This window comes from Corapipo altera, unplaced genomic scaffold (genome assembly GCF_003945725.1).
Source record: "Corapipo altera isolate COAL_440 unplaced genomic scaffold, ASM394572v1 174, whole genome shotgun sequence".
NCBI lineage: Eukaryota > Metazoa > Chordata > Aves > Passeriformes > Pipridae > Corapipo > Corapipo altera.
Genome location: NW_020885022.1, coordinates 418,153 through 445,585, shown reverse-complemented (window position 1 = coordinate 445,585; position 27,433 = coordinate 418,153). Strand labels below are relative to the sequence as shown.

The following is a 27,433-nucleotide window of genomic DNA, read 5'->3' as shown; positions in this document are numbered from 1 at the left end:
ACGTCAGCCGGGCGGGAGCGAAGCGCCAAATGCGATTATGGCCCCGGCTCGTCCCCTCCTTCCACCCCCGGCCCCATTTATCGCGGAGGCGAGCGGGAGGGAGCTGGAATCAGCGCTTATCTCGGCCGAGAAATCGCGCTCCGGCCCTGATTTATGGCTGGCTGGGAGGGACTCCGGCATCGCCGAGCATTAAGAGCAGGGAGGGGGTGTTTGAAGGGCTCCCCCCACTTCGGGAATGCTCTCTGGGGCTGCACAGCGACCGCTGGGTCTCTCCACATGGGCGTGACACAGGACCTGTGGGTGCACTGTGGGGCTCAGGGGAGGGCAAAGGAGTGGGAAGGGTGTCCGGCCCCTAAAAGGGGCACGTGCTGGCTGGGGACACTGAGACGGTCCCTGTGCCTAAAGGCTGGCACTGGGGACAGCCAGGACACTGCCTCACAGGGCCGAGCCCGGGAAGGAGGGTGGGAGCATCCTGGAGGATCCTGGAGACCCCTGCGTGCAGGGAGGAGGGGCGGGCAAGGGCTGGCAGCACCCACCCTTCTCAAAGTGTGGGGACAAGGGGTGGCAGTGGAACAGGGGTACCCCAGGGGGAAAGCACTGGCACAGAGAACCACAGGGGGCCCAGGATCACATCCCAGGAAGCTGGAACTGCCCAGAGCCAACACGGATCCATAGCCCCCCCCCAGGAAGCTCAGGGCAGGGCTGACGCTCCGAGCAGCTCCTGGAGCAGCCCAGGGATGTTTACTGGGAAGAGCACGAGCGCCCGTCAGCTCTGCCTGCGTGTGCTGAACTTTACAGAGCGCAGCCGTGCCCCGGCATAGGAAACGACCTGGGAATGGGCCGGGAAGAGCTGCGGGAGCAGCCGCGGGAGCAGCTGCTGTTCAGTGTTTTATTAAAACAAAAGTGAAGAGCCAGCACCCGCCTCGCCCAGGCTCGGCTCTCCCGCCGGGAAAGCGCCGCCGAAGGAAGCTCAAACAGCAGGAAATGAGTCTGAACGAGGCAGAGCCCAGGTCTGTGCCCGCTCCGGGGTGTATCACACCCTTGGATCCAAAGACAAGGGCGACCCACGAGCGATGGCTACAGAAGCAGAGGGCGGGAGGGAGGGGAGCAGCCACCTGAACACCCGACCCACGTGAACGAGGTGCTGTCCATCCCCCCCAGGCAGATTTAACACGTTTCCATTAAATCAATGTGAAAGAGGGGAAATCCCAGGTCTAAACTCGGATTAGGAGGGCTGAGCTGCAGGGGATCACCCCAGGGACATTGTTGGCAGGGACAGGGCCCAAGAGGCCACCTCTTCTCAGGGAAGAGATTGTCCTGGAAGACATTAAAGTGAGATTGTCCCATATTAAAGTAAGATTGTCCTGGATTAAAGTGAGATTGTGCTGGATTAGAATGAGATCGTCCCGGATTAAGATGCCTCAACTCACCAAAGTCCCACCATAGAGACCCACGGGGGGACAACAAGAGCCTCCCCCAGAGGCACAGCTGGTGGGCGAAAACCTGAGCAGGGAGAAGGTGCTGGAAAAAACCCCCTGGCTACATTCACCTTGGGAACTGTGCAAGGAGACACCTCTCCCCGCTGTCTGCATTCAGCTGGCAAAGCTCATTAACAGAGGTGGCCTTTTGGTGCCCTTTTCAAACCAGGGAATTCAGGCCCCTTCCCTGACTAAGAGAAAAGGTGAATTAGGAGATGAGATGCCGCAGGAGGAGGAACACCAGCCCCCCGAGCCCGGCGACGGCCGCGCCCACCGCCAGCCGGGCCCAGAGGAAATCCAGGGAATCCTCGAGGCGGGCGTGGAGCTGCAGCACCTGCCGGCGGGTGCTCTCCCGGTCCCCCGAGTTGTCAATGACGTGAGTTGCCCACTGGAGCTTCTCCTCCAGTGGGATCTGGGAGCTGATCCGGGCGTCGGCCGCGGCCGCGTCCAGCCCGTTCCGCCTCATCAGCCGCGCGCGCTGCGCCGGGGGGTCACTGCCAGGGAGGGGATGGAACTCAGGTGGGGTGGGGGGAAGGGGGTTATGCCTTCCTTGGGCATGAGGAGGGATAATAAAGTGGGAATGAGAAACATTCCCCGTGTCATTTCTGCCCCAGCCATCAGGTCAGCACTGCCCAGGATGACCCCGCTGCAGTGTTTTTGGCATTCCCACAGCCCACAGCACCAGGCAGTGCCCCAAATCCTGCCCCAGCTGATGGTGCACAGGCTGTAGAAGGTCCAGAGGAACAACATTCCCTGCATGATGGTGCTAGCTTCCAGGGAAAGCTCAAGAAGCCCCCTCAAGTGCACTAGGATGAAGGGAGGTGCCACAGCACAAAGGGAGATGTCACTTCTCTCAATGGGCTTCGCACCAGGGCAGTGGCTGAGCCCCCACCAGAGCAGAGAGATGTGACAGCCCCCTCTAAGAGAGGTGGCAGTGTCCCTGTCCTCATGGTTCCTGGGGCACTTACCAATAAACCAAGACCGTGTATCTCATAAACTTGGTCAACCCGCGGGTCTCGAAGAGCAGAGGGATGTCCAGGATCACGTAGTGGTATCCTGAGGAAATGGCAACACCCCTCAGAAAAGGGAACAGCGTTAACCCCCGTTCCCAAATCCCTCCTGCTACACACACACCATGGCCATGAGAAGCAAAGGAAGTGGGAGCTCTACAGCTCCATGATTGCAGCAGAGCCCGTTCGCCCTCCTCCCTCTCGCAGGGAGGAAATGGTTTCATTCCAAGTTTCCAGAGGGAAAAAAAAAACCAACCCTAACCTGGCTGCTCTCAGACCAAAGGTGAAGCTGCAGAAATATAATGAGGAGCTGAAACGAGGAGCTGAAATGAGAGCAGCAGTGCCTGGCTGGCGAGAGCAGCAGCCGTGCTGGGCTCTCCCGGGAAGCAGTGTCCACAGCAGGATCTGCTCTCCACTCCTTCCCTTGTCCAAGACTTTGCCAGGCTGCAGTCATCTGAGCCAGCCTTCCCCAGCTCAGTTTTCCTGCCTTTATGCACAGCTTTGGCTTTACAGCTCCATTTTTCCAAGGGGAGCGAGGAAATCCTTGCAGACCTCTCGCAGCTGTGACACCGAAACATGGGGGAGCCTCTGGGCATGGCCCCAGGGCTGAACCCTCACCAAAACTGGCTGAGTTTGGTTTAAAGGCACTGTCACCATGAGGAACAGAGCTTGCCACAGCCAGTCACCGTCCCCTCAGGCCCTGTGGCCCCCAGTTTTCCCTGTGCCTCTGCCCTTGGCCAGCGCCAGCTCTTTGGCATCTGGGGAGGTGGGAGATGCCCTGCTGAGCCCGGGGGCATAGGAGAGAGGAAGGGAAAGCTCTAAGCCAGGATTTCACTCCCCTGTGTGTGCCTCAGCCACAGGGACACCTCAGATTTTGCTGCTGTCCCCTCTTTATAACCCAACCACCCTAAAACCCACGGCAAGCAGAGCCTGGACAGAGACATCATCCAAGGAGCCCCATTCCACCGCATCTCCGCCCCCAGAGGCTTCTTGCTGCCCTCCAGTTTGATCGATCAGAGCTTTCCTTACACAGCGATCCTCAGAGACAACATCCAGCTATCCCAAATCATTAAATCCTGACTAATGAGGACAAAGCTGCCTGCTGAAGCCACACAGCACTCTTGCCGAGGGCCAGCGCAGCATCCGCCTCCTGAGCCCGCAGCCCCGGGTTCAAGACTCCATCTCTGCCTCCCGGCTTTCCTGCCTGTTGCTTCCTTTATGTCCCTCCTCCTCCTCACCCTGCAGCAGAGCTTGGCCCCATGGAGCCCTTGCACAGGCCTGTTCAGCTCTCACAGGGCTCCAGCTCTGATGAGCGCCACAGATCCAGACTGGCTCTGTGAAGTCTGTCATACACGGAGACCTCCGGAACAGCTGGTGATCTTATCTGGCATTTCTCCAGCCCTGCCTGACAGCTGCATTTGTTCCATGTATCGGGGGGAAGGCAGGACTTTGGAGCCCACAGCTGTCAGCCCGCCCCTCACCTTATCGGCGCTCCGAGGGCTGCACAGCTCCCACCAAGGCCGGGGGCAGGGAAGGATATTCGGCCATTTCGGGAGTGTGACATTATCCGGGGGGTGATCTCAGCACAGACCTCACAAAGCTGCTCCCAGGCCCCACAGATACGCTTTAAACCGCAGAGGAAGGCGGTGAAGGGCAGCAGTGAAAGGCAGGAGTGAATCAGGAATGAATCCTCCAAAGGCCACCGCAGGCAGAGCACAAAGGCTGTCACTCAACGTCCCTTCCCCTTCTCCGTCCCTGTCCCTCTCCCCACGTTCAGGGACAGCTCCTGCCTGAGAGGAGTCCCCAGGGGCTGGGACTTGGCCTCTTACCGAGCACAAAGTACTTCAGGATCTGCTTCAGCATCTCCTTCAGGATCTCGGGGTGGGTGATGGAGTTCAGCAGCCGCCGTTTCTCCGGCTGGGTGAAGATGATGTTCCCGAGAGCCTCGCGGTTTATCTCGCCATTCTCCAGGAGGATCTCAGTGCCAAAGTACCGCAGGATCTGCTGGTGGGCCTTGGAATGGGGCTGCACCACTGAGAACATCAAACAGCCGGGGGTGAGGGCTGGTTTTACAGCACTGTTTGCATCAGCAGCCGCCCCCAGACGGGGTTTGGTCACGAACGGACTGAGCTGATCCTCGCCGGGGCACCACATCTGCCTCCAGCACATCTGCCTCAGCACCAGCTCCTGCCAACAGCCCTCCCAGCCCAAGGTCCCTTGCAGGGCTGACACCTCCTGGGAGATCAAAGTGTCCTGCAGACATTAATTCAGCACCACAACCCTCCCAACCCGTGCTGCTGCTCGGGGTGACAAGTCAGCAGGGCAGGCAGGAGGACACGGCCGTGGCCACACGCCAGGGCAGGGGCAGGAACTGGGCTGAGCTGACTCCCACCAGTGAGGAATCAATCCAAAGGGATCAGAACCAGCTGAAAACTTCAGCACTACGTGAACACACACTTCTACAACCTGTGTCTGGCTGCTGCTGAGGTATTTTTTTTTTACTGTCTTTGACCTCAGTCACTAAATTCTTCAGGAAAATGAACACAAAAAACCTTCTAAAAGCTCAATCCCCAATGAGCCCTTGCAGGGACTCTGACGTTATAGGAGTGTATAACTTTAAAGCCACCAAAAAAAATCACCAACAAAAGGGATGCAGCAATAAAATCATAATTAAGCTCCAGCTGAGGGTAACCACAGCGAAGGAGAGAGCAGCTAATCATCTCTCCCAAATCCAGGAACATTGCCACAGGTTGTAACCTCAGGCCAACCTCATAAAAGTCTTTAAGACCAATTTCTTCCTCCCGTGGAATATCACATGGAGGCAGTTTTGGGATGGGTGAAATCCATATAGTAAACAAACACGTATAAAAAAGGAATTGGAGGAAAATAAAGTGATTGGTAGAGAACTGACACAGAGTATCTGTAGTGTTTTCCTACTGTCTCCAAGGGTTTTTAGCACCTCCAGCAAATTTCCTGCACCTCGAGGGGAATTACAGTGCAATAAAATGTTAAAGCATCACAGCTTTGAGTGGCTACACCGTAAGTTCTTCACCAAACAGAAAAGTTCCAAATGACACCACTGCACCACAGCTCAGCTGCAGCCCCTGGACCTGCCACATGCAGGATCCACAGACTCCAGAAACCCAGGCTGGTTTGGGTGGGAAGGGACCTTAAGGACTACCCTGTGGGCAGGGACACCCTCCACTATCCCAGGTTGCTCCAAGCCCTGCCCAAGCCGGCCTTGGACACTTCCAGGGACAGGGCAGCCACAGCCCCTCTTGCCAAGCTCTCTGTTCCCCTTGTTATCCCTGTGGGATGGAGGGATTAACACCTCACAGCTAATCAGGGAGAGCAGTGTCTGCTCCAGTCCTGCTGAGGCAACAGACCTGGAATTCTGGCTCTTCCCTCTAGCCCAGGCAGCACATTTGAGAGCAGCAAGAGGCAGGTGTGCAGGAGCACAGACCAAATTCCCTCACCTGGGATCTCTGGAGCCTCTTTTTTTTTTTTTTTTTTTTGAGCATTAATTTTGAGGTCTGATCTCTCAGTGTCACCAAGAAAACAACATCCAGCACAGAGGGACATTCTCATTCAAGCCTGTAGTGATCCCACCCCACATAACTGGGTGACAGGATGGGTGTCCTGGATGTCATGGGGGACACTGGATTAGCCAAGGGAACCACATTAATTTTGCCCAGAGTTGGCTTTCAAAGCTGGGAAACATCACACTCCAGGAGAGAGAAACTCAGGGCATGATCTCCCCACGGTGTTTCTTAGGACATGATCTTCTTTTTTTGGTTATTAAAAATATATCCGAGTTCCAATCCCCCTCCCCCGGAGGCAGCTCCACAGCCTCACGGAGTGGGCAGCGGGAGGGAAACACTTGGATGTACCCAGAGCACCCTCTGCCGTCAGCGCCTCCCGGCAGCAATCCCAGTTGTCAGGGGAACCTCAGGGAGCGGGATGAGCCACGGAAAACTCACCCTCCCGGGCAATAAGGTCGGCGTCGATCACGGCACAGCCCAGCTCCCGCAGCACGGCCACCACCGTGCTCTTCCCCGATGCAATCCCACCCGAGAGTCCCACCAGGAACATCGTGCTCTGAAAGGGGAAAGAAAGGAGCTGGAAAACGTGCCAAGACAGGGCTCTTTTTTTTTGTGCTGGGCACAGCAAATATTTAGCCCAAAACAGGTGGCTTCATTCAAAGCTCATTCTCTCTGGGTGTTACTGAGACATCGGCAGGATTTTGGCACCCTCTGGGCTGGGAATTCCTGTTTCACAGGCTGCAGGATAATGCTGGGTTAAACGAGGCTTCCCTGGACCCCCCTAACTCTGGATGTGCCACTTGAGCCAGCCCTCAGTTCCTCCAGCTGGTTTATCTGCAGCTGCAGCAGCTCATTCCCCTTCAGCATCTGCACCCACCAAACCACAGTCTCACCTCCAGCACCATAAACCATGGAATCATGGAATGGTTTGGGTTGGAAGGACATTAAAGTCCATCCATTCCCACTCCCTGCCATGGGCAGGGACATCTTCCACTAGCCCAGGTTGCTCCTAGCCCTGTCCAACCGGCCCTTGGACACTTCCAGGGATCCAGGGGCAGCCACAGCTTCTCTAGAAAATTCATTCCAGCCCCTCCCCACCCTCACAGCAATAATTCCTTCCCAATATCCCATCTCTCCCTGCCCTCTGGCAGTGGGAAGCCATTCCCCTTGTCCTGTCCCTCTATTCCTTGTCCCAAGTCCCTCTCCAGCTCTCTTGGAGCCCCTTTAGGCCCTGCAAGGGGTTCTCAGGTCTCCCTGGAGCCTTCTCTGCTCCAAGCGAGCACCCTCAGCTCTCCCAGCCTGGCTCCAGAGCAGAGGGGCTCCAGCCCTTGGAGCACCTCCATGGCCTCCCCTGGACCTGCTCAGAGAAATCAGAGGAAACTTCTGGTAGGGTTGGTGAGGGTGACAGTGATAGAGTCAGTGACAAAGAGGAAGAATTCAGACATCTCAACGTGGGAGAACACAAGCACTGGGAGGGAGAGCCCTGCTTGATCCTGCAGCTGGGTAGGGGAGATCAGCCACCTCTGACATAATGGGGACACAGAGCACACAAGGCACTCAGTGCATCCCATTCTCACACTGCTTGGCAGCCCAAGGGGCACAGAAACCATGGCTCTGAGCAGCAAACTGGTGTTTGTGAGCTGGCAAACACAGCCTTGGACACAGATCCTGTGCCTGCCCACGGCCCTGAGGCCAGTGGGTGCTGGTGACCCCCCAGCTCCTCTCACAGCTCCTGCACAGAGATCCCTGCTCCAGACAGACCCTGAAATCCTCTAAATCCAAAAGGCTCTGTAATGCTGAGGCAGCTCTGGAGGGCTGAGGGGACTCCTGGGAGTATCTGCATCCCAAAAAGGCAACAGCCACAGGAGGCTGGGAATGAACCTCGTGTCCCCCCTGCAGCCCCGGCCCAGGGTGTCCAGGGCTTTGTGCAGCTGAGTCCTGCAAACCCCCAGGGACAGAGGCCCCAGCTCTGCTGTCACCTTGTGACACCACCCTCACAGGCAAGGGGCTGAACCTCCCAAACCCCATTTTTCTGCCTGTTGTCTCTGAGAAGGAACTGGCCCCGTGATCTTTGGCCAGGAGCCACAGGCTGCTGGTGGTCACCCCTCAGCCTCCTCCTGCCCAGACCCAGCTCCCAGAAAGCCCTGTACCCCAAACCCAACAATCTCAGCCACCACTGCTCTGCCCAACCGGTTTCTGGTCTTTCCCCTCCCTCCAGACACCCCCAGCCCCCCCAAAAACTGAGCACACACAGGACCCAGGTACCTACTGCCTGCACTGTCCCCACGAACAGGGGGCTGCAGGAGGGCTGAGATGGGTCAAAACACAGCACTGTGTCCTCTGGGCTGGAAAACACACACACAAAAAGACACTTTAGTCATAATTAGCTCCTACAAGCAGGACTCAAAAACAGAGTTTAGTGGGAGACAGGGGCGGGTGAGTCCTGTGGAGCTGGAGGCAGCTCAGCAGAGGGAAGAGGCAGAGTTGGAGTAAAAGCCAGGAGCTGATGCCAGCCCACAGCAGCACCATGTGCTCCTTCCCCTTCCCAGACCAACAGATGGGGAGAACTCCAGCAGCAACAAGGAGGAATAATCCAAAAGGACTCAGAAAGGGCACTTCTGATAAACAGCAGCGCTTTGGGGTGGCTGACAAACACCTCAAGCAGGACCTGGATGACCCAGGGAGCCTTTTCTGGTGTTACTGTGGGCTCAGTGTGACAGAGGGGCTGTTTGTTTATCCCAGCAGGTTAAAATATTGCTCTCCCACCAGGATTTCATACACCTGCTGCAGGAGGAGCCACACAGCAGCTGCACAGGGAAGATCCACATCGCAGGAGTGGAGGCTCCACATGCCTGTTTTTTTGAAAAATACACTCAAAACTCTGCTGCCCATGTAGAGTAAACGCAGGGCTTTAACTGCAGCAACATCAGTGTTCTGGCCTCCAGCCTCAGCTGGGACTTGCTCCCAAAAACCTTCTATTTCTGTCCCTCCGTCGCAGGAATTACTGCAGGGGGAAGCAGCCCTTGGAAGGGTTGTCCTGGAATCCAGGGCCAGCCATGGCTTGGAACATTCGTGCTGTCCAAGGCTCAAGAGCTCAAGCACAGAGCTCAGCACACGGACGGAACGAGGCATCAATATTTAACGAGCCCGGGTGTGAAGTGCACACGAGGGGAGAGAGGCCAGCCCGCTGCTGCAGCTGCTACAGGCAGGAGCCAGAACCAGTTTTCCCAAAAATACATTTTTTAGCTATATTCGGCCTGTTCCAACTAAATCAGGGATGGGGAAAGACAAAACACGAGGCATGGAGGCTGTTTGGGCTGTAAAGCCGGGAGGAGCTGCTCCAGCAGTGAGGAACGGGGAGAAGCACCCAGGGCACCGATGAAATGGGTTTTAAACACTGAGGTGCCCCAAATTCCCCTGTGTCCCATCTCCTCTGGTTGCTGAGCGCAGCACAAGCTGCCAGCCCCAGTCCACCCATCACAGCGATTGGGGATGGACCAATGTCCTCCCGCACCACTCTACACCCCGGCTCTCCCCCTGCGCCCGTCCCCGGCTCTGGCACAGGGACAGACCCGGTGTTTGGCTCGAGGAGGCGGAGGTTAAAAGGAAAAATCATTAAATACATAGTTAATTAGGGGGAAAGAGCCGCCACCCCCGCCCTGACCGACCCGCGCCGCGAGACCCTCTCGGCGCCCTCACCCGCTCACCCCCTGCCCGCCTTCACGCGCCCCGCAGTATCCCGCGCGCCTATTGGCTGCGAGAAGGCGGGGCGACTCTCCCAGCCAATCGGCACCGCCCTCATAGGGCTGCCCCTACCCCCTCCAGCGGGAAGCGGGCGGAGACGCGGACACGCGGCCTCGGTGCGGGACGGGTGGCCGAAGGGGCCGGGGCGCGGCTCTCCGCCACGGCGGGGCTGCCCCGGTGTGACAGAGCCCTCCTGCCCCGGGACATCCTCAGAGGCTCACGGGAATTGTAGTCCTGGCCGCGGCGCAGCCCGGCCCCCGCAAGCCCGCGCAGACTACCGCTCCCGGCATGCCCCGCGGCGCGGCGCCCAATCGCGGCGCGCCTTGTTGCGGGGGCGCGGCCGGCGCCCAGGGTCCCGTTTCAAGATGGCGGACGACAGTGAGACAGCAGTGAGGCGGCCGCCGGCGCGGCTGTCGCGACCGGCGGCGGAGGAGAACGACCACGAGCACTGCAGCGACTGCGAGAACGAGGCGGAGCACGGCTCCAACCGCGGGTGAGCGGCGCTCGAGGCCGCGCGGCGCGGCGGCCGCCGGGGCCCATTGAAGGGAGGGCAGCGGCCGGGAAGTGAGCGGCGCCCCGCCCCCCCATCGCGCTGATTGGCCGGCGGGCAGAGTGCCGCGCTGCGGTTGGTCGAGCCGGCTGTCGGTCATGCGGGGGGCGGGGCTCTGCGGTAGCGTGTCCGGAGCTCGGCAGGGTCGGGCGCGGCCGCGGCGCGGGGGGGTGACCACTGACCCCCGGTGCCTTTCCCTGCCAGAAATGAGCCCATTTACTGTGTCTCCTCGTCCTGGCCTTAGAGACACACTTAGACGAGGTGTCTCTCCATATTCCCTCTGCCCTCCCAGCCCGTTCCTGGCATCCGCGTGCCCGCGGTGACACCCAGGGTGGTGATCCCGCTTCCCTGGAGCGTGTGGCATCCCCTGCGCCCTGGAAGAATCCCAGGCTTCTGCACGCCCATCCCGTCGTTATCCTACACACACACAGCCCGGGGTTTTGCAAGGCTGTGCCTGCATTGTCTTGTGGTTGGAGGTGTGGAATGATGGAATAACAACAATGAGGATGGGAGTGAGCACAGGCAGCGAGGCAGGTCCTTATCTCGATAGGGTAGAGCTGGAATGCCAAAAGTGGCATCGTCGTTACTTACTCATTGCCTTAATTAACACAGTGCAGAGCTCACTATGTGTCCAGGATTTGCAGGAGAGGCTTGGTGCACATTCCAGCTGGGAACGGGTGTGTCAACCTGTGGCTTTCCAGAGGTTTTGTACCTGGTGCTTCCCTCACCTGAGCCTCGCCACTCACCTGGAGCCCCAGCAGGTGTGCAGACCATCAACCTGAAGAGCCCTTCTCCCTCCACGAGCAGCTTTCCATGGACAATCCTGCCTGCCCAGCAACAGGAGCGAATAAAAGGTCACCCAAGAAATATCACAGAGCCTTTTTTTATGACAGCACAGCTGCCCATTTATATTTCCTTTGCCCCCCGGGCGTGGCTCCGTGTCTCGGTTTAATCGGTTTAGCCGCGCTCAGGGAGGTTTTTATTTTCTTTCCCTCTGACATGATTAGGTTTGTGGGAGCCAGAGCTGAGCAGAGCACTGACAAGGTGCTTAATCACAGCCACTTCCCAGCCCAGAGGTTCCTCCTGCCCTTTTTGCCAGGAAAAGGTGTGTTCTGGAGCCCTCCTCAGGTCCTGGTGTGTGATTCCTGTCACCTGGAGGAGCTGGAATGTTTTTGGCTGCAGATGCCACAAGCTGAGTGGGAGATGTCCATTAGGAAATAGTTTGGATTGCTTGAGAAATAACATTAAAAGCGTGGCTGGTTGGCACAGTGATGAGGAGCACAAGACAGGGGGGCTTTGGAGCTCTCTGGGAAATCTCCTGCCCCCAAAACCTCATGGGGATCCGTGAGGAGAGACCAAGCAGTGGGAAAGGGGGTGGATTTCCTTCTGGATGTTGATTCCATACCATCACATCCTGCTGGGGTGTGGGAGTGTTTCGGGTCACCCCAGTGACACTGTCCCCAAAAACTGTCCCCCAAAAGGCCTGGAGCTGCTGGGCTTTGCAGAGCCACACTGGGAGTGCTGTCAGTGCCAGTCTGTGCACTGGATCCAGGCACTGAGGTTTAAAACATGAAAGTATTCCTTAGTGAAAGCAGCACTTCCTTTCCTTTTAAGGACAGGAAAGAGGAATTAGGTTTCCTCAGCCTCAGTCCTGTGTCAGCAGAGGGAAGTGGCTGCACTGCTCTCTGCTGTGGCCATCCAAGTTGATTTTCTGATGAAAACACTCTCACTTTGGTGTTTGTCATGTTTTCCTGTGTGGAGAGTGTGTCCTTCTGCTGTGTTCCTGGTGTTTGTGGAGGGTTTATTCCCTGACTCTGGAAATGGGCTCAGGCTGGTGGGGTTTGTCACCTCACAGGCAGCAAGGGCAACGGTGACACCAGGGATTGGAGTGTCCCAGCCCTGTGAAACAGGTCAGTTCCAGGCAGGAAGAGCTTGGGAATTCCCTGAAGCGCAGCTGGGTTGTTGCTGGATGGGGTGTGAGGGGGGAAAAGGAGCTTTTCCAGAGGAGCAGCTGCCAGTTTGGCAATCCCTGCCAGCACTTCACCACAAAAGGATGTTCCTGGGACGACCACATGTGGAATTCAGCTGTACGTGTTGTGTGGGGCACAGTAACTGAGCTCTACCATCTGGAAATCCTCCTCCCTCCCCAGCCCCTAACGAGATTACAGCCTAAGCACTGCTCCTGATTAGCCCCAGGTTTGGCACACAGATTTTCCAGCACCTAAATAGGGAGCTGGGATCAACTCTTTCTCATCTGACACCTTCCAGCCTCTCACCAGGCTGAGGGAGCCGAGTTGTCCTGCCTTGTGCTTCCTCCCTCACTTTGCAAAACCAAAGCCCTCAGATTTGGGAATACAGCAGGATCACCCACGGATCCAGGGGATAGAGGGGTAGATGCTGAGTACCAGTTTGTTACTGGCTGTGTGTGGTGTTTTCCAGCCTCCAGAGGCTGGAAGCAGTCAGTTTGAGTGGGTCTCACTCTGAACAAGCCCAGTTGGTGTATTTAGGTGCTTCCAAAACCCAATTTTTGAGATCACTCAGGTTATGGGTGTTGTTTTCTGGGCAGTGGTTTGTGCCTTTCCCTCCAACTCAAGGAGCCATCTGATAATGGGAAAGGAGGGATTGGAATGCCAGGCAATGACCATGATGATGGTGATGCCTTTCCCAGAAGAAGGGAAGAGTGTTTTCCTTAGCCAGAAAAGAGACCATTGTGATCCCACGGGGAATTGGAAGATGTTTCGCCAACCTGCCCTTCTCCACCTGCTTTATCTTTTAAAGCACTTTGGAATGGAAAGAGGATCTGGGAGGAAAAAAGGGAGGAAAAGAGCACTGAGTGCAGCTGGGAAGGCTGGAAGGGTGTTGGATGAGAGCTGGGCTGGCAGCTCCCCCTTCCTGGGGGTGAAGCTGCTTCAGCCCCCTCGGCTCCATGGGTCGGGTCAGCTGCAGTAACTGGGGTTTTGGATGGTGGTGACTTGTCCCAGGACACTGGTGGGCCATTGTCCTTAATTTCAGTGTCTGAGGGGCTGCCCTGGATAAAGAAGATATTTGCTTCCTAACTAGATTTAAAATAGAAAATACCTATAGTTGTTGCTTCTGAGTGAGTTGGTCCTTAGGGTTTTCCAGCATTTTCCTGCGTGGTGGTGACTCCTCCTCTGGGTTGGTTTTCATCTCCTTGATGGAGCAGGATCCTTCCCCAGGCAAATGTAAAACCTCATCCCACCTTCTGCCACCCTGATTTCTTCCAGGGCACGCCAGCTTTGCTCATAAATCAGGGAGGGTTTTACCTGTGAGCCTGGCTTGGTTGGACTGAAGTCATTAGCACCACGCTGGGACTTGGCAGCTTTGATTTATGGAGCCCAGCGACGCCCACGGAACACGAGGGGAGCATTTTGTTTGCCTCATCTGCCACCTGCAGCATCCCAGTGTGGGGGTGAGCTGGGAAAACGTGTCTGTCTCCTCTGCAAGGGGCGGCTTCCGGCCCTTGGATGTGCTCAAGAATTCCCCTCGTGCTGTTAAAATTGGTCGGAAATGCTTTGGATGCGTTTGTTGCCGCTGCAGGGTGGTTTGGCTCAGCCCGGGAGCTCGGAGTGGCCGGGATGTGCCCGGTCCCGCCCCTGCTCCTCCCCAGGGAGTTAGAAAAGCCGTCACACATTTGTCATGGAAATCAATAGCGGTGTCAGCGCCGCTGTGTTGGGATTAGCGCTGCTGTCATGTCCGAGCCGCGGCTCCTGCGTGGAGGCAAAGCCCTCTCCTGGCAGTGGGAAGGAAGGTAAGATTCCCCCCAGGGATGGTTCAGCAGCGCCGAGGGATGCTGGTCCTTGGAACTGCTGCTCCTCTCTCTGCTCTGCTGCAAACAAACACTTCAGGTGCTTCTGGAGAAGAGGGGGGGCTTCTCTTCCCTCCCCATTGTGGAGCAGCTCACCCTGAGCCACTGCTTGTTCCCCGTGCCAGTAATGCTTCCTGTCTCCTGATGTTCCACACAGGGCTCTGCTGATCGATTTTCTGATCCTTTTCCTTTGGTTCCTGCTGGTTCCCTTTCCCGAGCATGTGCTGCTGTTCAGGTTTTTGTCCATGGAAAAGCTTCCCCAGCCCAGCAGCTCCATGTCCTGCAAACTAGGGCAGTGCAGCCCATCACATCAGGTTTCTGTGCTGCATCCACAGGCACCTCCTTGCCCAGCCCTCCATCTTCATCCCTCAAAAACCACATTTCTCCATCCACTTGTCCCTGGTTTCATAACCCACTTGCTGCTCAGCTCAGGTATTTCATAGAATGGTTTGGTTGGAAGGGACCTTGTGGTTCCAACCCACTGCCACCTTCCACTTGTGTTTTTTTAAGCTTTCTTCCCCTCCCGGCTCCTCCTTGTTCTGTCCTTGCTGAAATAAATAGTTGGATGCTGCTCCAACACATTTGCCAGCATGTTTCTTCTTTCTTTTTCCTGCTCCACCCTCCTCACCACTGTCTTGTGTTTGGTAAAGACACGAAGCTATTCCAAGAGTGTGTGGTGCTTGGGGGGGTTCCAGGCTGGGCAGGTCAGAGCTGTGGGGTTGTCCCTGCTGTGAAAGCAGCAGTTGTTTTGGGCTGCAAGGAACGAGACACCTCTTGTAGAGTAAACATGGCAGAGCCACTCCAGGGTTGAATTTCCCCCTGAGCCCTGACCCTCTCGGAGGCTGTGACCTTGTTCTGGGGACCACTGAGGCTCCTGCCAGGCTTGGGGTGCCCCTGCTCTGCAGCAGTAACATCACCTGTCCTGTGTCAGGGCATCTCCTGCAGGACCATGAGATCACCATCACTTGACCCCACGTGCCAGGCCAGGGGCAGGGACCTCTCCTGTGCTTTGGTCCTGGATTTGCCATCGGCAAGGCCAGGCTCAGCGTGGGGCTTCACCCCTCTGGCTGTTTTGGGGTGATCATCATCAGGATGTCCAGGGCTGTCCTGCATCCTTGAAAGAAGGAGCAATGCCCTGGTGCGTTTCCCATCCTGCAGCCCCAGAAATTTGCTGCTCAGTCTTGATTTCCTAGCTCCAGCATAACAATATAATCATTTTCCAATAAACAGCATCCCTAGAGCATCACCCCTGCAGGGGAGGTGACAGCGCAGTGTCCTTGGCCACCAGCCCTTCCGTGGTGCCTGGACCTGCTGCAGGGCCTTGTCCCCAGGGCTGGATCAGCGTTTGCTGCTCCCACATCCATCCTTGGGCTCGGGGAGGAGGAAAAAGCAAAAGCTGGACATCCCACCACTCCACAGGGTGGATTTGGGCACACGTGGCCGCACAGGGGAATGTGACAGCAGAGATATGGTCACCTGTGGTGCAGAGCAAACCTGTAGGGTGGGAGGTGTTGGCTCTGATCCATTTTTGGGAGCTCACAGGGAATTCTCTGCTGTGAAGTGGGTGCTTGGCTGCACCCTCTGTGCACGGAGTATTCCCCTTCCTGGAGACTGGCACTCAGCAGGGAGCCTGTATTTTCTTTGGAGAGCTTCAGAAGCCCAATAAATGTCCTCCCCAAAGAAAACCCCAAGGCTGCAATGATGTTTCTTTTGTTCCCCAGGGGCCTGAGTCCAGCAAATGACAGCGGAGCCAAAAAGAAGAAAAAGAAACCCAAACGGAAGAAAGAGAAAGGAGGAGGAGACCAGCCCGACCAGGCTCAGGACCAGCCAGTGAAGGTGAGCCCCCCTTCCCAGAATCACAGCCCCACACACCAGCCAGCCCCATCCTGAACCTCTCCAGTGCAGCTCAGGGCAAGGAAGGAGTCCCCAGTCCTGGTTTTGTGTGCTTGGCTGCTCCGTAAACTTCAGCCATGGAGTGATTTCCCAGCCTGGCTCTGTGTGTGGGAATTGCTGTTGTGCAGAAGGTGTTTACAGAGTGCTCCAGGGATAATGCAGCCCTTGGCTGGATGTCCCAGTCACTTCCAGGGTCACACTGGCGCCTCTGAGCTGCTCTTTCCAGACACCAGCTGCCTGTCACAGGCAGGAACTGCCACGCTGCCACCTGGCAGCTCCCTGTCCTGCCTGTCCTGCCTGCAGCAGCACAGGGGTGACACCTGATGGTGTTGATTTTTGGCTTGATCATCACCAGAACAGCAGCCAGGGAGAGCAGGGGCTGTCTTATCCCTCTGGGCTTTGCCTGATCCTCTCCAGCAGCTGGTGATTTGGGAAAGGGTGTGAGACATGCAGGGTTTGTCCCTGCCAGGGTGGCACCCTCCTGTCCCCTCTGGTCCTGTGGCAGGGGACACATCAACAGAGACTGTTTTCTGCCTGGTGCCCAGTTCCCATCCAAGTATTTGGAATATTTTGTCCATCTGACTGTGCAGAGCTTTAAACTGGGGCTTTGCGTTTCTCCAACTGGTGTCCCAGGGATCAGGGAGGAGCTGGGGCTGGGAATTCACTGCAGAGCCACCCACCCTGAGGAAGAGGAGGAGGGAAGTGTCTCATCTCGATTGAACTTCTCTGATTTGTCCCAGGGACTCCTCTGGAAGCTGCAGTTTGTGGATACATATCCAGCTTAGATGGAGGAGGCTGAACAATGAGAGGGAAAAGCCACTGCAGGAATCCCCAGCACTGGCTGTGGGTTGATCCAGGGGGGCTCTGCAGGGAGTAAGGAGGGGAGGTTTGCTCCTGGGGCTCACAGCACCCTCTTAACTGAACCTTTAAGCATTTTCAGGCAGTTCCTCCATCCCATCTGTCCCAGGAGTGCCTAAAAAGCAGGTCTAGGTGTGCGGCAGGTGGCTGGTGGAAGGGTTCATCCATCCTGTAAAGGATTGAGGCTGGGAAGGGGGACTCATGCCTGCTCTCCCCTTCCTGGCAGTACCCCGAGGCAGGGTCAGCTCCAGGATCCCCTGAGGAGGAGCCAAAATACAGACCTGGTGGCTCAGCTTACTCATTTCACCTTCCCATGCTCCTTTCTTGCCCTCAGGTGAACTCCTTACCCGCTGAGAGGATCCAGGAGATTCAAAAAGCCATCGAGCTCTTCTCTGTAGGCCAGGGCCCTGCCAAAACCATGGAGGAGGCCAGCAAGAGGAGCTACCAGTTCTGGGACACACAGCCAGTGCCCAAGCTCGGTATGTGCAGCCCCCTCACTGTCCTGTGGGCCCTGGGGGAAGCCTTATCGTCCCCAGGCTGCTCCAAGAAGCCCTCAGAGAAACCTGGAAAAGCTGGTCTGTGGCCACCAAGTGAGTCCCTGGCTGGCCTGGGCTTCAGAGGCATCACAACCACTTCTGCACCATTCAGCACAGAGGGACGAGAACCACTTCAGACATCTGATTTGATGCCTCCTGCATTTGGACATCCCTTAATCCCAGTCCAGGGGACCCCTGGTGGTCTAGTGGTTGGGATGCAGCACTCTCACCACTGCGGCCCGGGTTCGATTCCTGGTCAGGGAAACTCCCCCGGGCAGATGGAGCTCGTCAGCCCTGTAGGGCCATCCATCTAAGAGAAGGTCACTCTAAACAAACCTGTGTCCTGAGGACCTCACTGCCACTGTGCAAGCTCGCTCGGCCCCGGCAGATGAACCTTAGGATTAAAGGGTGGGCTCAGCTCAGCACACTGTGTCTCACCTAAAAAATCCACTGCGCAGGCTCAAAGGGTAAAGACCTTTCCCAAATCTTTGTTCGTGAAGACTGGCCATACACAATCCCAGTCCATGACTTGGGTCTCCCCAGCCCTCTGTGCCCAGTTTTCATGCACGGTGTTGCCTCATCCTGGACTATCCAGCTCTCCCCTTTTGGGGTTGGAGTTTTCCATCCAGGGGCCCTTGGAGGGGAAGGTAACTTGGGGTGAGTTGGGGCCAGACAGTGATGGGAGCTGCTCCAGGAGGCAGGTCCATGTGCTGAGTCCCAGCCCACAGTTTCCAGGTTTACCTGAAGCTTGTCATGAATTTAAATTGGCTGCTCTTCAGTAACTCCCTTCATGGGGTTGTGTCTGACCTCTCTTGCTGCAAACACCTTATCTGATTCCCTTTCCACGGGAGTTCCCTTTCCACACTGTCAGCACCACTGTGAGGCGTTTTTTGGGTTTCAGAACCTGTTTGCTGGGAGATGGTCTCAGCTTTGTGCTGCGAAAATCCCAGTGAGGTGGCAGGGGGTCATGTGAGGCAGCAAAACCTACTCTTGCATTTCCCATTTTTCCTGAGGACCCTGGACATCACAAACTTCATTTCTGCTTGGGAAAAGCCTGGAGGAAGGGCGGGAGGTGTCTTTTGGGGAGGGGGAGGCACAAAGCAACCCATTCCTCTCAATGCCATGTTGCTGACCGTGTCCCAGCATTCCTCATGGTCCTTGGGAGCACACTCTGGCACACGAGGATATTTAGGGCTGGATAACAGGAGGGCTGTGGGATTTTTGGGGCCAGATTCCAGAGCAGTTCAGCACCTGCTCAAAACAGAGAGGGCAGCCAGGGGTGAGCCTTTCTGGGAGCTGCCCAGGCTGGGTGTGATGGGGGAAGTTCTTGCTCTGGGCTCTCACCACCTCCCCATTGCCTGGAAACCTTTTCAATGCCTTTTTAAGGGAATTCCTGATTAGCAGGACTTGCTCCTCCTGGCAGCACTGAGGTGGTGCCGCTGTGCTGACATCCCAAATAAAGCTGGAGCTTGAGCTGACATGTCCTGGCTGAATCAGGGCTTTGGGACTCAGTGGTTTTACAAAACAAAAGTTGTGTTGTTCCCTGCAGCTCTTCCTTGGGCTCAGTGGGCGGGAAACACGGACACTTGCCAAGTGGCAGAGGCCAGAGCTGGCAGGAGAATCAACATCCCATGGAGCAACTCCCGGGAAAGTGCTGGCCAAGGCTGGGAGCATGGGGATGGGGAAGGATGAGGCATCACACGTGGACCTGGAGGGTGTAGCCGTGGCTGTGTTTGGTCACCTGAGCAGCACTGGTGAGGTTCTGGAAGGAGAAGATCTCAGGAGGACCATTTGCATCCTACACATCTGTGGAAGAATAAAACAAGATGTTGCTGGGACTGAGGTGTTTGTATTCAGCCCCACCATTGCCCTGGAAGCAGTTTTGATTCCCTGCCCTGTGTTGTCCCAAGCTGGGAGGGTGAAATGACAATCCCTGGCTGCTCCAGGGACCTGGGGTGGGAGACATGAGGAGTGTTGGTCACCAGATTGAGGCTTGGCCTCACACAGTGGAGAGTTCCATGGCTCCCTGCTCTCTCTTCCAGGAGAGGTGGTGAACACCCACGGCCCGGTGGAGCCGGACAAGGACAATATCCGTCAGGAGCCTTACACCCTGCCCCAGGGCTTCACCTGGGATGCCCTGGACCTCGGGGACAGAGGTGTGGTGAGTACAGGCACACATGTGTTGGGAGGGCATCTCGGTTGGCAGTGCCTTACTTGGACTGTTGGAGATTGTTTTGGGGACGGAAACGTCCCACACCCCACCAGGAGACTCCAGCTTGGTGTTACACCGTCTCCTTGGGGTTGGATGGGTCTGACTTCCCTTGCTACAGTTCCCTCTCGCCCATCCCATGTTGGCCTGGTTTCTCCCTGGGGACAGTAAGGATGCCTGAAGCCAGGCATTCCCTTAAGAAAACCTTTCAGACTGTGACCCACCTCCCTGGGAGATGACCCAAGGGCACCAGGGCGTGTCCTGCTGCTCTCCCTGCTCTGCCCCGGGACCACAGTGCCTTTAGCAGGGACGTGGCTGTTGCAGCCACGCAGGAAGCATTCAGGGTCCCCTCTGGGAGCAACTGGGGCAGGTGGTGGCTGAATAACCTCCTTAACCTGTGTGCTCTGTGCTGCTGTAGCTGAAGGAACTCTACACGCTGCTCAACGAGAACTACGTGGAGGACGACGACAACATGTTCCGGTTCGATTACTCCCCCGAGTTCCTGCTGTGGTGAGTGGCACCAGGAGTGTGGAGCAGAGGGGGTTGGATGCTGACAAGCCTCATCCCAGTGACAGCACTGCAGCTGCCTGTGCTTATTCCATCTCACTTCCTCCTGAGATGTCCCTTCCCCATCTGTCTCTGCCCATGTTGTCCCAGGGACACTGCGAGGGGGGCTGTCACCCAGCCCTGCCTGCCTCCGGCTCCTTTGAGATATGGGGGCCTAAAACTGGACCTTTTTCCTCTTTGCTTTGATCCCTCAAGTGTTTGTGAACATCGCAGTAGCTGAGGAATTTCCCAGTGCCCTGGAGCTGTGGGAGGAGGGCGGCTGCCAAGTGATGCTGCCAGCAGTTACCTGTGGAGTCCTGTTGCAGCAGAGCTGTTTCCTTGGGGTTCCTGAATCGAGGAACGTGGATTTCCTCCTGTGTCACTAATGAGGACTGGCCTTGGCCTTGGCCTTGGAGTGCAGGAATTGCTGTGGATCCCAGCACATCACTGTCACCCTCTCATCCTCCTGCCTGCGAGCAGGGTGTCCCAGGGCAGGGGGGAGGCAGGAGAAGGCACACTGGGGACATGGGAGGTGACTGTGAGGTGTGTCTCTCCCCAGGGCACTGCGTCCTCCGGGCTGGCTGCCCCAGTGGCACTGTGGGGTCCGAGTTGTCTCCAGCAAGAAGCTGGTTGGATTTATTAGCGCCATTCCAGCCACAATCCACATCTATGACACGTGAGTGCTGCTCCCCTGCCTTTCTCATCCTGCCTCTTGCTGGCAAGTGGGGCTTCCTGGGAGCACTGAGGGGGTCTGGCTGCATTGTCCTCCCCAGCCCACAACCAGACCTGCACCCTGCAGCCTTGCAGGAGAAGATGGGGGATATTTGAGGTGGTCAAGACAGCTCTGCACAGGGACATCTTGAAAGTCAAGAGCTGTGAAGGCTTTTCCTCAATGAGTGAGGTCAGCTCAGAGCTCTGGCTTACAGAATTCATCCAGGGCTGGATGGAGACACAGAATATCCTGAGTTGGAAGGGACCTCTGAGGATCATCCAGTCCAACCCCTGGCCCCGCACAGGACACCCCAACAATCCCACCTTGTCCCTGAGAGCATTGTCCAAACACTCCCTGAGCTCTGGCAGCCTTGGGGCCGTGCCCACTGCCCTGGGGAACCTGTTCAGTGCCAACCACCCTCTGGGGGAAGAACCTTCTCCTGAGATCCAACCTAACCCTCCTCTGATACGGATTCAGACCGTTTTTTCTGGGAAAACCATGAGTAACAGCTTAAGGGCGAGCTCTCCAAACCCAGCCCTTGCCCCTTGGCCCTTCCCCGAGGCATTGCCTCCTCAGTCCCTTGACGGGGCTGGAGGTAAATCACCCAGGGCGTTGGTGTGATCCTCCCAGATCAGGACAGTCGGGTCTCATGCTCTGCATTGTTCCTTCCCCAAGAGAGAAGAAGATGGTGGAGATAAACTTCCTGTGTGTCCACAAAAAGCTGCGCTCCAAGCGGGTGGCTCCGGTGCTGATCCGCGAGATCACGCGGCGGGTGCATCTGGAGGGGATCTTCCAGGCTGTTTACACTGCGGGAGTGGTACTGCCAAAGCCTGTGGGGACTTGCAGGTGAGTGCCTGTGGCTCTCCAAAGATTTCTCTCCACACATCTCCCGTTCCCAAAGTCCCCTCTGACCAGTAGCACCTGTGGGATTCCCCGGGACAGGAGAGAGTGATCCCAGCCTAGATTTCTCCTCCCCGTGCTGCCCTTCCAGGATTAAGTCCAGTGGCTTTGCTAAAGCTGCTCATGTAACCCAGGAGAGGAGACTTGCAGCACAGGCACCTCAGGGGGAGCTGCTGGCCCGATGTTCTCACTTGCCCTCACGGCAGCTACGAGACCCTCGTGCCCCAGAACCATCTCCCACCGTCAGTGTGTTTCCGCAGGTACTGGCACCGCTCCCTGAATCCTCGGAAACTCATCGAGGTCAAATTTTCCCACCTGAGCAGGAACATGACTATGCAACGTACCACGAAGCTTTACCGGCTGCCCGAGGTGGGTTCCAGCCGGGAGCAGAGCTCAGGAATTGCCCCTGACTGGGCCAGCCTGGGAGCTGGAGCACAAACATCCCAGCTGAGGTCAAGTCCTCTGCCTGGAGACCCGGGGTTTGTTCCGTGTGGTAAATGACTCTTGTCAAGCAACTGTGCTTTATTTAATCTTTATGCATTTCTGCCTGGGTACCTACATTTTGAGGGCAAATTCTTGCAGTTAGAGGACCCTGTGAGGTTTTGTTTGATGGTGAGTCATAGCCTGTCCTCCTGGTTAAAACAAGCAGGCAGATCTGACAGCCTTCATCTGTCCAAACACAGCCTCGGTGTGACCTTGGAGCGCTTTAGTCCCTCATTCTTCAGTCACACTGATCAGATCTGGCACTGCAGTTGTCCTGCTGGGGAAGTTCCCCAGCTGGATATGAGAGAAAAAAAACAAACAAAGCATTAAAATTGCCACCACCTTCCCCGACCTTGTTGGCTCCTTTCTGTCGGCCAGAGCTGCCCGTTTGGGTTGGAAAGTGCTGTTTTAGTGCCGGGCAGCACAAGGCTCCCAGCTCCTGCCTCCTGCCACCACACAGGCACCAGCTGCTGGGGTGGAGCTGCTGGTTACTGCACAGGAACTCAGCCCCAGAGCAGATCTGGGCTTGCTGAGCCATCCCAACCCTGGATTAGTAAGTGAGGCCAACTGGGAATAATATCAGGCAGTTTCTTGCAGAGCAAGGACACGTCTCCCAGCCTGTGCCTGCTGTGAGCGGGAGCAGAGACCTGAAGGGAAGCAGAGATTGGTGTCATTAGTGGGTAGGAGGCCACTGCCAGTGGGACCTGACCTGGCACACGGGGCTCTGGAACGTGCTGTTCTCTCTGTGATCTTTGCCATCAGTGTCACGGCCGATCACATCCATCCTTTGCTGGGCACGCAGGGCTGGGCTGGGGGGCTGAAAACGGGCTGAGCTAAGCAGAGAACATCTCTGTGCTGTTTGCTGGAGAGCCCTTGGCTGAGAAAAACCACCATGCAAGCAACAGAACGGTTTGTCCCACTTTCTGTAGACTCCCAAGACTCCCGGCCTGCGGCCCATGGAGCACAGGGACATCTCTGCCGTGCACAAGCTCTTGACCGAGTACCTGAAGCAGTTCCACCTGACGCCCGTGATGAGCCGAGAGGAGGTGGAGCACTGGTTCTTACCTCAGGAGAACATCATCGACACCTTTGTGGTAGAGGTGAGGGACAGGAGCAGGGTGATGGGGGGTGTTTTCCTGGGTTTTGCCTCTGCTGGAGCTGTGAGAGCACTGAGATGCCCTTCCAGGGTGGGCGTTTGCTGGAGGGTGGTGTCTCCATCCTGGGCTGCTCAGAGTCCCCTCCCACCCACTGGAAAAGCCCCTCTAAGGCTCTGTCTGGGCTTTATCCCAGCTCTGACATGTCATGGTGTCACTTCTGCCTTCCAGAGCGCCCCGGGGGAGGTGACAGACTTCCTGAGCTTCTACACTCTGCCCTCCACCATCATGAACCACCCGACTCACAAGAGCCTGAAAGCTGCTTATTCCTTCTACAATGTTCACACCAAGACGCCTCTCATTGACCTCATGAGTGACGCCCTCATCCTCGCCAAGTCGGTGAGGGACAGCAGGGACGGGGTGGCACCAGGGCACTGGGAGCTCACTGGGCACTGGGAGCTCACTGGGAAGCTCACTGGGCACTGAGAGCTCACTGGGCACTGAGAGCTCACTGGGAAGCTCACTGGGCACTGGGACCTCACTGGGCACTGGGACCTCACTGGGCAGTGGGAGCTCACTGGGAAGCTCACTGGGCACTGGCAGTTCACCAGGAATCTCATGGGGCACTGGCAGCTCGCTGGGCACCAGCAGCTCACCAGGAAGCTCATGGCAGGCTGGACACTCTTGGTTTTGTGGGAAGGGCCAGCCACAGGGCTGTTCCTAGAATCCTGAAGGATCTGCCACTCAGGAGAGGGATGCAGGGGTACCCTGAGCCTTCCAGCTCGTGGTGAGCAGAGCTCAGAGTGTCTGCTCGTGTCCTACAGCAAACAGTCCTGCTGTGTGTCCATAGCACTTGGATTGAGGGTGGGTACACTGAGGCTGAGCTCTTCCCTGCTGGCCTTGGGCCCTTTTTTTGGGATGCAGAGCTGGGCAGGAGAGGGGGACAGGCAGCTCACAGGTGGGAGGAGCTCTCCAGCATAAAAGCAGGAGCTCATGGCTTTGTGTCTCCCCTGAGCAGAAAGGATTCGACGTCTTCAATGCACTGGATCTCATGGAAAACAAAACCTTCCTGGAGAAGCTGAAGTTTGGGATCGGGGACGGGAACCTGCAGTATTACCTGTACAATTGGAAGTGTCCCAGCATGGCCCCAGAGAAGGTCAGTGCCATGGGGTGGGGGGTCCTCCTCGTGTGTTGGAGGGGAGTTTGTTACACACCCCTCAGTGTTCCCAGGCTGGCTGGTGTCTGTCACACGTGGTGACAGGTGAATCCAGTGTCAGCTCCTCTGTGCTGTCCCTGCTGTGCCTGCACAGAGGCTGTCCCTGGGGAAAATCCCTGGCCACTCATCTCTCCAGGCTCATTTTAGTCTTGAGCTAGTGCAGGTGCACCTCACACACACCTGCATGGACAAGCTCTTCCCTCTGTGGGAGGAGGGCAGGCACAGAGGGGATAGGCAGAGGGCTGCAGGGTGACACATGGGACACCAGTGGTTGTGACAGTCACCTGGGAAGCAGTTGCTGTGCCCTGTGAGCCCTCACAGGACCCAGGAGTCACCACACAGCCCTGGGTGTCACTGTCCTAGTGGGGTGGGAGGAACAACCACCCTCTGGAGAGAGCAGGAGAACTTCAGAGGTGTTGGGTTGTTGTGAACAGGATCCCATGAGGATGAGCTGTGTCACCCTGAGCCATGGAGTCACAGGGTGTCACCTTGTCCCTAGGGCCAGCAGGCACTCCCCACTCAGCTGCTCCCAGTGCTGGGCCATGGGCACCCCATCTGCCAGGCCTGGCTGTTTTTAGGCAGTACCTGGTTGCTACTGCCCCTCCACCCTGAAGATGTTCAGCATCTGTCCAGTCCACAGCCCCCTTGGAGAGGATGGTGCTTGAGAGCCAGAATCTGCACAGTTACATCCCAGCTAATTAGCCTTAATAGCTAATTAATGCCTTGATGGCAGTCATGGGGCTTTGCTTCCATGTTGTGAAGCCAGGTCTGTCTCTGGACACAAAACACACACCCTAAACCAGCCTCACTTGGCCACTGAGCCTTCCAGGAAACCCCAGGAGGTTCCCAGGAGGTGTCAGCAATCCCTTTTCTCACTGGAAGAGCTGGTGGGTTGGAGAGCCTGGTGCTGGGAATACTCCCAGGATGTGCCCTGTGGTGGGGCTGACCAGAGCCCAGGACCACCCACCAGCAGTGGGACTTGTCTCAGGACTGGGCTCTGGGAAGCAGCTTCTCCCAGATCATAGAATCATGGAATGGTTTGGGTTGGAAGGGACCTTAAAGCCCATCCAGTTCCATCTGCTTTCCATAGGCAGGGACACCTTCCACTATCCCAGGTTGCTCCAAACCCCATCCAGCCTGGCCTTGGACACTTTCAGGGATCCAGGGGCAGCCACAACTTCTCTGGGCAACCTGTGCCAGGGCCTCACCACCCTTACAGCCAAGAATTTCTTCCCAATGGAATTCCTTCCCAATATCCCATCTAACCCTGCCCTCTGGCAGGGGGAAGTCATTCTCCCTTGTCATGTCCCTCCATCCCTAGTCCCAGGTCCCTCTCCAGCTCTCTTGGAGCCCCTTTAGGCCCTGGAAGGGGCTCTCAGGTGTCCCTGGAGCCTTCTCTTCTCCAGGGGAACCCCCCCAGCTCTCCCAGCCTGGCTCATGGCAGAGCTGCTCCCTCCCTCTAATCATGAGCTCAGGAACATCCCTGGCTCGTGAGTCAAGTCTGTCTCACAGCCTGGCGGGGTTTGTGGTTTGTCACACCCCAAACATTGGTCACCTCCCCAGAGCTGGGCAAGTGCCCATGTGCCCATTCAGCCACAAGCCCAGGGCTTTGCTGCTCTCAGATATCCCAAAACTGGTGAGGAAACCCACATGGACAACTCTGAGCCCTCCCAACTGGCACAGTGAGGGGTCAGGAGCTATGTCTGCCCGGAGCTGGGAACGCCGGTGCTCGGGCACATCCTGACTCCCCATTTCCATTGCTCCCAGGTTGGACTGGTGCTGCAGTAAGTGAGCCCTTGCCAGGAGAGTGTGGAGGAGCCGGGCCTGGTGGAGGTGCTGCCCCTCATCCTTTCTGCCAAAGCTGGACCCGCACTGGGCCAGGGGGAACCGGAGCAGCCGCCCAAGGCTCCCGCCGCCACCCGCCGCCTCCTCGTCTGGTCTAATTTGCATCCTCGTAAAGACACGATCAAGGGAATGTAACTGCTGAAACTAGATCATGATTGGCATATAATGGAGTTAACGGGTGAATAATAAAAGTATATATTATATATATTTTAAATCTTTCCTGTTCCCAACTGCCATGAGTCACATTCGGCCGCTGCACCGGGACTGTTCTCCGTGGGCACATCGAGGTGGAGGCTGCGGCACCGGCGTGGTGGAGCACCGGGATGTGGTGACCAGTGGCCAGGTCCTCCTGCCTGCCCTGAGGGTGCTTTGGGCTCTCCCCTGCTCGGCTCTTTGCCCCCAGTTTGCTCCCTCCTCCGTTCAACTGGTTCCCTCCCTGCGGGCTCGGGAGCACAGCGGAATTCCTTCCTAAGGGCTATTTGTGCAAGTGATGCCTTGTCCCATCTCCTCCCAGACATGGAGACTCCAACCCTGCAACGGGGCGAGTGCTGAACTGAGGGGCAGCAGCCCCTGAGGATCCAGGGGGACTCAGCTCTGGTACACCCTGCTCTGCTCAGACTCCTGGGGCTCCTTCCCTGTAACGCTGGGGCTGTGGGCACCAGGAGATGCTCCATCACCGCTGCCTCAGCTGCTTTTCTCTGGAAGCATGGAAATATGGATACATGCCACCGGCATCACCCCGGGCCTTCAGGCTCCCCAGCCACCCTGGTGCCTCCACCAGCTCCCAGCTCGTCATCTTGTGCTGTGGAATCTACCAAGATAAAGGAAAAGTTTTTCTCTCATGGAAAACCTTCATTCCATCGAGATACTTTGGGAAAGGAGCGCCTGGACAGCCTCCTGCCATGTCATGAACTGTGTCCACCCAGCGCTCCAAGATGCTCCTGCCCTCCCAGCCAAAGGTTTCCAAAGCTGCACACCAAGGCCAAGACCC

At 56.8% G+C, this 27,433-nt stretch overlaps 2 protein-coding genes across 6 annotated transcripts; one reads left to right on the top strand and one right to left on the bottom strand.

Moving 5' to 3' along the window:
* Window positions 1-1,496: 1,496 nt before the first annotated feature.
* On the bottom strand, window positions 1,497-10,068 carry DCAKD (dephospho-CoA kinase domain containing). 5 transcript variants are annotated; one of them, XM_027667904.1, is made up of 6 exons: window positions 9,738-9,914; window positions 8,300-8,375; window positions 6,469-6,586; window positions 4,318-4,521; window positions 2,447-2,534; window positions 1,497-1,972 (listed from the first exon to the last, which is right to left on the bottom strand). In XM_027667904.1, exons 1-6 carry the CDS (start codon window positions 9,830-9,832, stop codon window positions 1,687-1,689), a joined length of 867 nt encoding a protein of 288 aa, XP_027523705.1. In that variant the 5' UTR covers window positions 9,833-9,914; the 3' UTR covers window positions 1,497-1,686. The 5 variants fall into 5 exon arrangements, with proteins under 5 accessions (XP_027523705.1, XP_027523708.1, XP_027523707.1 ...); XM_027667907.1 differs by having other exon boundaries at window positions 1,501-1,972; window positions 8,296-8,375; window positions 9,699-9,743; XM_027667906.1 differs by lacking the exon at window positions 9,738-9,914 and adding an exon at window positions 9,996-10,068 and having other exon boundaries at window positions 1,503-1,972.
* A 45-nt stretch (window positions 10,069-10,113) lies between these two features.
* Window positions 10,114-26,656, top strand: NMT1 (N-myristoyltransferase 1). The gene is made up of 12 exons (XM_027667898.1): window positions 10,114-10,267; window positions 15,872-15,986; window positions 17,236-17,380; window positions 19,480-19,598; window positions 20,065-20,156; window positions 20,752-20,868; window positions 21,580-21,750; window positions 22,065-22,173; window positions 23,217-23,387; window positions 23,613-23,780; window positions 24,400-24,537; window positions 26,365-26,656. The coding sequence occupies exons 1-12, from the start codon at window positions 10,140-10,142 to the stop codon at window positions 26,383-26,385; spliced, it is 1,494 nt and encodes a 497-aa protein (XP_027523699.1). The 5' UTR covers window positions 10,114-10,139; the 3' UTR covers window positions 26,386-26,656.
* The last annotated feature ends 777 nt before the right edge of the window (window positions 26,657-27,433 follow it).